Genomic DNA, 12,373 nt, shown 5'->3' with positions numbered 1-12,373 from the left:
AGTCTGTATCTAGTTGGGTGGTGGTCACATAACTATGTACAATTGTTTAAAACTAGTTCAACTGTACACTTAATTTCTGTATATTTTATTGTGTATAAGTTGTGTTTCAACAAAAAGTGGTTTTTAATTTTAAGAAGCAAGAGGGGGGCCACCTAGGTGGCTCAGTGGGTTAAAGCCTCTGCCTTCGGCTCAGGTCATGATACCAGGGTCCTGGGATCGAGTCCCACATTGGGCTCTCTGCTCAGTGGGGAGCCCGTTTCCCCCTCTCTCTCTCTGCCTGTGTCTCAGCCTACTTGTGATCTCTGTCTGTCAAATAAATAAATAAATGAATATTAAGAAAATAAGAAGCAAGAGGGGCGTCTGTATGGCTCAGTTAGTTAAGCATCTGACTCTTGACCTCAGCTCAGGTCTTGATCTCAGGGTTGTGATTTTAAGCCCTGCATTGGGATCCATGCTAGGTGTGGAGCCTATTTATAAAGAAAAAGGTTTTAAAAGTGAGAAAGAGAAATTTATCGAATCAACTAATTGCATCTGCATAAACTTATTTGAGTCCTGATTCTAACAAACACTGAAAAAAAAAATCAAGGAAAGCTGAACATTGACTTCATATTGATTTTTTTTAATGATTTTAATATTTTATTTATTTATTTTTTCAAGATTATTTATTTGTCAGAGAGAGAGAGTACAATCAGTGGGAACGGCAGGCAGAGGGAGAAGCAGGCTCCCCGCTAAGCTGGGAGCCCAATCCCAGGACTATTGGGATCATGACCTGAGCCAAAGGCAGACACTTAATCAACTGAACCACACAGGCATCCCAAAAATAATGTTAATATTTTAGATATGAATATGATATAATTGTATGTACAAAACATCCTGGAATGAACTTCCAGTTATAAAATACCCAAGTCACAGAGATGTAAGGTACATGACTATAATTAATAATCCTGTATTACACATTTAAAAGTTGCCAACAGAGTAAATATTAAAAGCTCTCATCACAAGAAAAAGAGCTTTTGTAACTTTTATGGAGACAGATGTTAACTAGACATTGTGGTAGTCATTTTGCAATATATACAAATCTTAAATCATTATAATATAATACAATGTTATAATTATACCCCAGTGAAAAAATTAGCACATCATTATTTTTAAAAGATACTGAATTCAGATGAAATGAGGAAATACTTCAGATGTACAGGAAAATCCTCTAGTGAGGTAAACAGAGTGAACTGAACCAAGAGTTGATAATTTTTCGTGTAAAGTATACATTAGAGTTCAATATACTATTTTCTTTTTTCTAGCATATATTTATTTAAAGTTTTCTATATTTTTTTAAAAGGTAAAATGAAAATGTTTGGACCTAGAGAGTGTTAAGATTCATTTCAGTTAAACAAGTTTCTATGGCACATCTGTTGCATACCAAGTACTATATTTATCTTTGGTCACAGTAATATATGCAACTGATATTCAAGTGGTCAAAATTCAGCAGCTTCTTGGGCCCTAATTCCTATGGAATAGCCCAGTAAACTGATAAGATCAGAGTCCTTGATTTCTTCATAGATGGAAGACAGAACTCTCTTACTGCCAGAACTGCACTTTAAAACCCTAAGGCCACATCTTTAATTATACTTACTGCCAATAGGTAACTTATGAAGTTTATAAGTTAGCTCTTTACACATGAAATGGCTCGATCATGATGTTGGTAATACTGACTTGGAACATGCCTGACATTCAGAATTGAAGAGCATGTTATATAATGGAATACTTTATAATGATACTGTTGTACTTTATAGACTTAGGTAATAATTATTATCCACCTGCCATGAAAGCAGGAAATTAGAGTGTGGGTTTAGCAGGGCTTTCCATTTTATATTAACTTCAGGAATTGCATCACATTTTCCCGTCAGAGTACACCTGTACATTTCATAAGGAAGCATAAATGATAAACTAACATCTGATTGATAAGAATCCAAAGGATATGGGGTTTTCCCAAAGCCTTTTAAGGATATGACTAACAGGCATCTTTGCCTCAGGAAACTATTCCAGTTCCATGGCTTTTATACACCCAAAACCAGAGAGTACAGGAGTGTGTCAATCAGCACCATTGTCATATATTTGTTTAAAGAGGACACCATAGCCACTTTCATTGTGTCACTAGGAGTGAGCTGATACTTCAAATCACACAGATCTCCTTCTCTTGCATTTTGGACAACAATAGAAATGGAAATAAGGAAAGCTCTCTCTCTGCCACATTTTACGATGGAGCTGAGCTGAGTAACACAGAAGCCTCTTGACTAAGGACTTTCACCAAGGAAGAAAGTGCAGCCATTCATGATTTAGACTATAGGGGGCCTTCATTCTGAAGGAGTGGAGCATGATGGGTTGGCACTTCAGAGATTCACTCCTCTGGGAAGTCTGCCCTTCTATTAATCATAGATCTTTTGGAGCTATCAATCCAGAAATGCAAAGAAGCTGCTAAACACTAAGCCCATCTTGCTCCCCTCAAGCTGATGAAGGTTACTGGAAACATCCCTCCAACTCCCTCTCTACTCCTCAAAGAGAGAATAAGTTCTATTAAAAATGACCCCCAAAATGTAAGTGACATAACTGGTAACTCTAAAATATACCTTGATTCAAAGCCAGGGCAGGGGCATAAATAACAATTCCAGTATACAAAATCTACGAGAAAAAAGAAACAAACTGTATGAATTATAAAATAAATAGTCAATTTTTTCTATAACCTCAACAATGAATTAAAACAGTAGTTTCAATATAGTTAATAAAATATGTTTGTAACTTGAAAATGTTATTTAAGTGGAGTTGATTCTCCTGTTTGTGGTGTAGTCACAGTTTACAAAAAGCTTATATGACCCATTTTGTTAAAAATTATGGACTTTTCACATGGTGCTTAGTGCAGATAGTCACTGATTCATCCCCTCAAGCTTGAAATCAACTCTCCTCAATCTAAACAATTAGGAAGAAAAAATACAAGTTTAAAAGGAGATGGTTCCCCATTCACATGATTTCAAACTATTTTAATCACTACATAATTAACAGGGAAAACTGAAAATTTTGTAAACTGGTTTTAAAAAGTTTTCATGCTCACTAATTAAACAAAAGTATGTATTTACACTAAAAAAATCCTAAGATCCAACAAAAATCATATTCCATCTTTTCTATATATAATTTTTCATTCATACACCTAACAAATATTTATTAATCCAGGGTATGATAAATATGGTCTTTTTTCTCAGAACATCATTTCAACTGCATTTGATCTTTCAAATATATCATATATATTGTATGTGATTTTCTTCTATAAAAATGTATTATGGTTCTATGATTCTCTATGAGTCCATGTTTACTCTATAAAAACATATTATGAAAAAATCCATATTACAGTATTTGAATGATTGATTATATTACATGGGTAGATCAACGGAAGTAAGTCCTTCAAGTGGCAGATGCTAAAGCTTTCCTCTTTTTTGCAAGAAGGAACCAGACTTTCACAGTCATTATCCTGACCAAGTTGAAGATTTGAAAACAAGGCCATGGACCATCTTTCTAACACCTGTTCCCCACTTTTCATTTCTGTAGGCATTTCTAAAAATTATACAAAGAGGGTCCGAACAGTGGGTAAATGCAAGCTACCAGCTTCAGTTCTTTGTCAGGATCTCTGCCAGACCCCAAAGGGCTCCTTTCTTTTACCAATGACCAATCTAAGTTACACGATTTACAGAAACATAAAATGGAGTCAAGTTAAACAATTTACAAAGGCACTCTGGGACACTGTTGCAAATGCTTCGGTAGCGTGTGATTGGAGAAGTGACTTACAAATAAGGATGAGAATGAAAAGTCCTTCCTGGACTTCCATGATCAAAGCCATCCCTAAAGCACTCAGCTGCCAAGAGGAAGATGGATATAAATGAAGAGACAATAATCATGACAGGCCTCCAGCAACGTGGATGAAGAATGGAAAGTAATGACAAGTGTTTTCCCTTTTTAGCTTACTCCTACTTTCAACACCTCTTTTCTATCTTTCCTGTGTTTACCAAATAAGTTTAGCCCGGGTGCCTTGGCTGAAAACATTTTAGACAACGGAAGGTAAAGCAGACTGAGGGAGAGTGACTTACTGTTTGGACAATGAAGAGGACTGTTCCACAGAGACGGACACATTTGTTAAACCGGAGCTCTAAATACTGTTTCCAAAAAAAGAAGAAATGGTTAATATGTGAAAACTTTATATACCTTTTAAAAAATGATCTGCTTAAGAAGTAAAGGGGTTAGAAATTCAAAACAACTTCAGTCATCAAAAAGAATGAAATCTTGCCATTTGCAACAATGTGGATGGAACCAGAGAGTAAAGTGAAAGAAGTCAGTCAGACAAAGACAAACACCACAGGATTTCACTCACATGTGGAATTTAAGAAGCAAAACAGATGAACATAGGGGAAGGGAAGAAAAAATAAAACAAGATAAAAACATAAAGGGAGGCAAACCGTAAGAGGCTTTTAACTATAGGAAACAAACTGAGGGTTGCTAGAAGGGAGGTTGATGGGGAAATGGGGTAACTGGATGATGGGCATTAAGGAGGGGACGTGAAGTAATGGGCACTGGGTGTTAAATGCAGCTGATGAATCATCAAATTCTACCTCCGCAATTAATAACACATTCACTATATGTTAACTAAATTGAATTTTTAAAAAATTTAAAGCAACTTCATAAGTGATTTGTATTCTGTATTCCTATATTAATTACTACTATTTTTCTTTACATATACCAAAACTGGCTCTTGCTTTAAAGTACAGTTCATTGGATTTTCACACATACAGAATAGTTCCATCACCCTCAGAGAACTTTGTTATGTTGTTCCTTTACGGTCAAACTGTTCCCTAAACCCTAAACCTTGGCAATCACTGATCTGTTCTCCATCCCCAGTTTTGGCTTTCCCAGAATCTCACCTAAGTGGATTATATTCTGCAACTTCAAAATGAGTGAAGTGCTCTTCTCCCCTTTTCTTGCTATCTACTTCAGACATTTCCCTGATTCACTTGGGAATCAGCCCTTTCCCAATGCAGGCAATTGTGATGGACTTGTCCATCAAGGTGTCCTGCCTCTTTTGACTATGGAATGATCACATGACCTAAGCTCAGCCAATCAGTTCCTCTCTCCAATGGGTATTTGGCTCTTGGATGTATAATATAAAGACAGAAAATGATTGAAACAGAAGCAGACTGATCTAACAGTGGCCTAAAGAGGCTTCACTGGCTTCTGTCCTTTTCACAGGCTATTCATCCAGCTTTTCACTCTGTTCTATGGGCTACCCCTATATCCTTCCAAATAAATTATTTTTTACTTAGGTTGGCCTAAGTCAGTTTCTGTTCAGAGCCAACAACCCTGCCAATTTTTCATACTCTCCTTGGTATCTGCTACATCTTGAAATATAGTCAGCTCATCTCCTATATTATATGTTATAATATAGAGTTAAAATCATAGAATTTTGAAGTTGGGAAGAAGCTGGGGTCTCAAACATTCTTTAACTAGAATCCTATTACTCACGTAGAGGGAATTTTAAAGCTGACAACAGTCTTCATACCAGAAAAAAAGGAGGAAGGAAAAACTGACATTAAGTAATAGTCTGGAGAAACGACACCAGATATTTTTGCTCCATAATCACAGGTAACAGTTATAGACTACTTGCTGTGTACACTGTCCTCTCAACAACTCTCTGAGGCCAGAACTACCTATTAGAGGAAAGGGCACCGGAGCTAAGAGATAACACCAGAGTTGCAACCTTATAGCTCTCAAAGCCGCAGTGCAAGTCTAGGACTATTTAATGCCTAAATCTGGACAGGGAACAACTATATTATTCCAAATAAGTAAGCAAGGAAACCAACCATAGCTTTGAGTAGGTGGCACTGACACATAGTAGGACCTTCTAAAACAACTGACAGGTAAAAAAATATGCAGCACATTATAGTTTTGGGGAGGAGCTCCAGCCCTCAACCCAGTCCTACTTGTGACTGCACAAGCTTGGGGCAGTCACTGGAGATCTTGGGCTTCTCTTCTTGAAATTGAGGATCACAGTATTAATTATTTTCCCTCTTACTTTGCAGGAGTTTGGAAACTATTGAATGATATAAATGGATGGGGAAATATTATAAACTGTAATTCAAAACTAAGACATTAAGAAGTTGGATCTAAATCCACAGATTAATATAATTCACAATTATAAGCATACATACATATTCACAAATAAATGTATATGAATAATAAAGACAAATATAATCCAAAAATACATATTTTACACACACACACATATATGTACACACACAGATACATACACACACACATATATTCTGGATAATTCAGATCCAACACACAGATTACATGGATCCAGAAAGATCCTGAAAAAGTGGGGAATGAAACTGGATCCCTGTATTTTACTTCTTGTCTGTGAGTCTGGAATTGGCCAAACACCTATCAGGCCTATACTTTGAAGGCAGGGATAAATAGATAACAAAAGTGCTTCTGAACAGCCAATTCTAGTAAAGAAATGTAAGCAGGAAGAGATTTCACATTTGAGCTAGAATGCCAAGGTATCCCTCGATGCTGGACTTCTTATTCTGTGTAGGTGGTTCCACCTCTCAGCAGAAAACGTGCAAAAAATACTTACAAGAAAGCGTTTGTTATGGCCAACTGTCAGGGACAAAGCATGTTACCTAATCTCCCTGACCCCTACTGCTGGGCACCCGCAAGTCATGAGCACCCCCAGCACTCCCAACCCCTTGGTGTTTGGTTCTACTTCTCTTGTTCTCTCTGCACTCTATTAAGCCCTGCCTGGGTGTATAACAGACTTACCAGAGCTTTCAGAAGCAGACAGGAGGCACCACTGCATAGTCCCAGGCATGTGTCTACTTTGTCTCACAGTCTCTCATGTAGCTTAATTTTGTCTGCCAACATGGGGCTCTCATAGTACCCCCCTCATAAGGATTGTTTAGAGTACTGATTCAGATAATGCATGTGTACAAAACATGCAGCCCAGTGCCACACATGTATTAAACATTTGGTAAACATTAACTTTATGTCATTTTTGGCTGGAACCCTGCTAACAGGCTCCACCACGGGAAATGTGTTGGAAATCTGTTTCTGGTTGAGTTAATGTTGCTGCCCCTTAGGAGGCATGGGTCAGTGCTTATTAGAGGAGCCTTCCTCTCTGGGGACTGAAGTCCTCTTGCAAGGTTCTTGAAACCTCTTCTGAGTTCTAGAGTTGGTTAACTACACATCAGAGCCCGTGGATGCAAACTGCCCAAGGGCTCATCAGGTAACATACACCAGTGGATCAGCCAGGTGTTCATATATTAAAATGTTGAAATATTCCTCATATCCATTAAGAAATATGTCATCTCATCTCTCTCTCAAAAACCAAGTACTCCCTTCACCCCTGTCCCTTTTCTCTTTCACACTTTTGAGGAAGACAAAAATGCAGATAAAGATTTCTCTATCATAAGAAAGTAACCATGCACCTATAACGATATAATGAGGCCTCAATAAAGAAACTGACAGGAGGTGAAATCAATGGCTTTAAAACGAGTTCCTGCATCACAGGGAATGTGAGCCCAGTGTCATCACTCTTCTAAATTTTTGTAAAGATTTTATTTATTTTTTTGACAGAAAGAGAGTGAGAGCACATAAGCAGAGGGAACAGCAGAGGAAGAGGGAGAAGCAGGCTCCCCGCTGAGCAGGAAACCTGACGTGGGGCTCAATCCCAGGACCCTGGGTTCATGACCTAAGCCAAAGGCAGACACTTAACTGCTTAGCCAACTGAGCCACCCAGGTACTCTCAGGCTTCTAATTTTTCAAAAGAAACTAGAATCTGGAATTTTATTTGACTTCTTAACATCAGAAATGCTAAATTAATTTTCTTTCAAAACACCCTAAGGGTCAAAAGAAAAAAAAAAAAAAGAGAAAGAAAACAGTTTGGTCTGGGACAGCCAGCTTTGTTACCTTTGAGCAAAACAGAGAAATTCTATCCTGCTCACTTCTGGGATGATGACTGAACTCTCCCAAACACAATGGCCAGTGAGTGGAAGGCATGCTGCCCCAGGGGTGCCTCGCCCTGGATGGCGTCACTATAGCCCAGGCGTTTGTCACCAACACTTGTGCCATTGAGGCCCTGTAACCAGCACCAGTTGAACCAGCCTCACTAGGAAACCACCTTTCCAGTAGCTCTGGATTAGAGCACTCAGTACCTAAGCTCAAGGACTAGGGAATGAGTGTAATCACCCTTTGGATCATGACCTGTGAAAGAGGAAACTCTGCCCTGTTTATCCATGTTGCTCATGGGATAGTACCTGGGAAAAGGAGACCAGTGAGGGCACTGAACAGGCCCCTCCACACCCCAGAGCTTTTATGCCCCACCCCCAATCCCGCACTCCCATTCAACAGCTCTTGAAACTAAACCAAACATTCCCCATCTTTGCAAGGCCCTTTCCTGCAGACAACCGAAGAACACCTATAACCAGCGGAGCTGTGCGTCAGGAAAGATCTTTTTCCTTAATCATCTTTTCAGATACAGAGAAGGTAGGCCTGTTGGATAACCTTGCAGCCAAGTCTTCCTAGTGACCCCAAAACAACCACCTCTGCCCCTACCACCACAAATACTTAGGGTCAGCGTTCGTCCAGGACTCACCCTGCTCCAGACACTATTCTGAATGCTATATTTGAATCATCTCATTTAACCCTCCCAACAAATGGATAAGGTAGTTGGTATCGTTTTCATTTTAAGATGAAAAAAAAAAAAATAGGGCACAAAAGTTAAATTAATCACCCAAGTTTACCCAGCTAGTAAATGTAGAATCTGGTCTCAAATGCAGGTACTGAGACTCGTTACAGCACCTTAACCATTGGGGAATCTGTCTCTCCAGGGAACATGCCTGCGTGGAAGCAAAGAGGGGAGAGTGCAAATTCTTCTCCAACTTTCCCGGAAAAGCGAATGGTGTCTGGGAATCTGGGACAAGGCCATTCCTTTCAAGGAGGAGGGGCTGAGATTTGATCACTTGCCCTCCCCAGGATAAAAAGTATTAAAATCTTTCCCCTTGACTCCGAATCAAAGATGCTAAAAGTAGAAAGGGCCTTTGTGAGCACTAGTCCAAATCATTGCGTTTACTTTGGAGATTTCTCCTTTTCACTGAGCTCATGCCAGTAACCCCAAAGATTCTGTTGCCTTCAGTGGACAACTCTCCCCCCAAAAGGGGACCTCAGGGGAGGTCATGGACCTGGACAGGAAGGGATTTCGATATGGTGCGGAGTCTGCCATCAGGAAAATCCCTCCAAGACCCTGAAAAGCCCTGCACCTTTTTCTCCCCAGCGTCCCCTTCCCCCTTTTTACCTCGTAGGTGCTGGTAATTCCCAGTTTGTAGAACACCGGCAGGAAGACCTCCGCGCTGATGGCCACCACAAAGAAGTAAGTGATGGCAAAGATGCTGAATATGGCCCCAAAACGGTACACCTCCGTGGGGGTGCCCAGGACGGTGACTGCCGACATGAAGCTGGCGGTGAGGGACAGCGCCACCGGCACGGCAGTCATTCTGCGGCCGCCCATCAAGAAGTCCTTGGAGGTCTGCTGGCCACCCCCGGCGAAGGCGTAGTAGATGCCAATGGCAGCCGAGATGAGCAGCATCCCGGCGAACACCACGTAGTCCCACACCACGAAGGTGCCGATGCCCCGCGGCGGGTCCATGGTCGCTCGGTCGTGCGGCTGCCCAGGCCGTGCGTACAAACGGCGGCCCTGCGACGCGCTGCCCGGGCCCGCGCTTAGCTCTGCGGCCCGGCGCTCTCTACTTATTCCCGCGCGGCCGCCGGCGCGGCGGGCGTGGCGCCCGCGGGGATTGGAGGCGTCCTCCAGGTATCCGTCCCCCAGCTGGCCGCGAGCGGCCCGGAGTCGGTGAGAAGGCGCCGTCAGTGGCCTCTGCGCCAGGGGAGCCAGCGCACCTCCTCTAACTGGGACTTCGGAGGGGAGAGGGGCCCCTCCCCCACGCTAAACCCTCACCTGGTGCAGGGCTCGGGGTGGCCGCGGACACCTGGGAGAACCCGAGTCTTCAGCTGCGTTCCGCCGCGAACTGACAGGGGGTCTCTAGAGATCGCCTTAAGGTTACCAACTGGCACCTGCGGGAACGCACCTTTTAAATAAGCTGGCGACCCATGGGGGGTATGGGTCGAAAGTTATTTGTCACGCCTGAACTTTTAGCTTTCCAGTTCAACAGTTCGGGTCCTTAGAAGATACACCTAGAGTAACTAGATTGCCTTACTTGATAAATTAATGGGCTATTCTGGTGACAGTGCGCATTGAGTTGAGCTTCCAGTTCCTAGACAGGTAAGCATTTACAAAGGACAGGAAGAAATCTGCGCTATTGGTGCCTGCCTTTTCATTCAATAAGCATTTCTGATCCCCGGTAGTCTCTCCTTAACATGACAGTTCCTATGGTATTAATAATACCTACTATTTAAGGAGACTTACTCTTTAATAATAATACCTTAAAAATAATACCTACTATTTAAGAAGGTCTATGTGACACAGAACATGCTTGGCACCTTATACATTAAGTAGTGTAATTCTTTCAATTACCCTTGAGGTAGAAATAATCTCCATTTTTCAAATGAGGGAACTGACATAGGAAAATGAAAACACTTGCCCAAGGAAATGGTGGCGGTTAAGGTTTTGATCTCAGAAATTGTTCTTCAAATCACAATACTATATTTTGTAGAGTTCATGTAGATAGATGTTAAATGTAGATATAAATACGTACATTGAAGTGAAGAAACTTGAAAGAATATGGAAAACAAGATCATTTCCAGTATCAGTCCTCGGGTCATATTTTAACTGGCTTGCCTTGAAATATTACAAACAATACATGAGTCAGACTTGTAAAGCAATGTGACTCCAGGTTTTTCCTGTAAAATAGACCCTCCAGTCAAAAGTACCCTGGCATAGGTCTATTTCAGGCCACCTTGTTCATTGTCATACATCTGCATAATTTGCCAGGTGATTCTTGGTAAACAATCCACAGAATGCGTTTAGCCCAACCCACTATGTGAAGGAAGAAAGCTATGTCAGATTCTATGTTTTGTGAGCTGGCATTATTTGTATAACATTTTCAAAGGGAACTAAAGAAGGAAATAGAAGCTAAATCCAAGCAATGCAATCATTTAAACAAATATGTGGTGTGGAATTATGCCCCAACTGTGTAAAATTTGCTATCTTTGCACTTATGACTCTCTTGGACCAAGACAGCATTTTCTCCTGTTCTTACTGCCTGGCACTCAAACTCATCAGGAAACATCATCTCCTAATCCCACCTGCTTTACAACCAGCTGTACTCTTTCACCTACCTTAGTCCTCTTAGTATGTTTATACTCATTTGTTGGCCTTCCTGGTGGTATAGTAGTGCAGTTGCTTTGATCAAGGCTCTTAATGTAGGAGTATTTTATGGATTCCATGAGTCCAAAAGCAGGAACTGGAAAGCCACTCTACATACTGCTTCATTTTTTTCCCTTTTTCGCCAGATGTGTTCTCTGCATTGCCACAGGCGCATGGTCAAAAATGCCCTTAATTCAGTGGAATGCAGAGACCAATTAGCGTCTTTGAATTCTAATTCTAAATCCCTGCGAGGAGAAATCCTTCTGGGGTAGCTTTGGTCACACGTCCCCAGACTTCTAATCCAATCATCCCTGGCCAGAAGGGCAGGGTTCTCATTGTAAGCTGCACAGATTCACCCTGACAGTAGGGAAAGGGGAATACTTCTCCACATAGGAGGGTAATAATGTCTGCAAAGTGTCTCCTCTATTAACTGTCCGCGTCATTTTATTATCTCCTCTGCGTAGAAGATAAGCTTGGGAAAAGGGACTGTGCTTGCCTATCAGTGTAAACCCCCAGAACCTAGTTTGTTGCCTAAAAAATATGCTAAACCTACTGTATTGATCCTACCTTACAATGCTTATTGGCATCCAGAATTTCCCCCTAAACTTCTAAAAGTGAAATTTGTAAATCTGATAGTGATCCTATTGAATCCTGAATCTAGATTACTCATATGCTTACCTATGTTTTTGAGAGGAAAAGCCAAGGAAAGTGTACTACCAACAAAATTCTCTGCTGTCTGCCTATTCTTTACCTTGGAATCACAACCACAGTTACTAGAGAATATCCTTCTGAATTGGCAAAGGAAGATAAGAGCACCCGAGCCTTCCTTTACAGAGTACTTTCTTAACATTCTTCCACCTAGGAACATTGAGTTAAGTTGGAAATTTCAGGTTAGTACAATGGCAAATGTCATCACATGGCTTGAGTTGGGAAAGATGTCTATGAATCTGTACC

The 12,373-nt window shown here is 40.9% G+C and overlaps 1 protein-coding gene across 1 annotated transcript in view; it reads right to left on the bottom strand.

Annotated features, from left to right (window-relative positions):
• Positions 1 to 9,799, bottom strand: part of SLC5A8 (solute carrier family 5 member 8) — a 66,016-nt gene extending 56,217 nt beyond the window's left edge. The window contains exons 1-3 of the mRNA XM_044226624.1: positions 9,392 to 9,799; positions 4,134 to 4,199; positions 2,628 to 2,679 (exon numbers count right to left, since the gene is read on the bottom strand). Coding sequence (XP_044082559.1) covers positions 2,628 to 2,679; positions 4,134 to 4,199; positions 9,392 to 9,742 — 469 coding nt within the window. The 5' untranslated portion in view covers positions 9,743 to 9,799. The remainder of the gene's footprint in view (positions 1 to 2,627; positions 2,680 to 4,133; positions 4,200 to 9,391) is intronic.
• Between the last annotated feature and the right edge of the window lie 2,574 nt (positions 9,800 to 12,373).

The sequence above is a fragment of the Neovison vison genome, chromosome 12 (assembly GCF_020171115.1).
Source record: "Neovison vison isolate M4711 chromosome 12, ASM_NN_V1, whole genome shotgun sequence".
In the NCBI taxonomy this organism is placed as follows: domain Eukaryota; kingdom Metazoa; phylum Chordata; class Mammalia; order Carnivora; family Mustelidae; genus Neogale; species Neogale vison.
The sequence above is the reverse complement of the archived record's forward strand: the minus strand, read 5'-3'. Positions and strand labels throughout refer to the sequence as shown.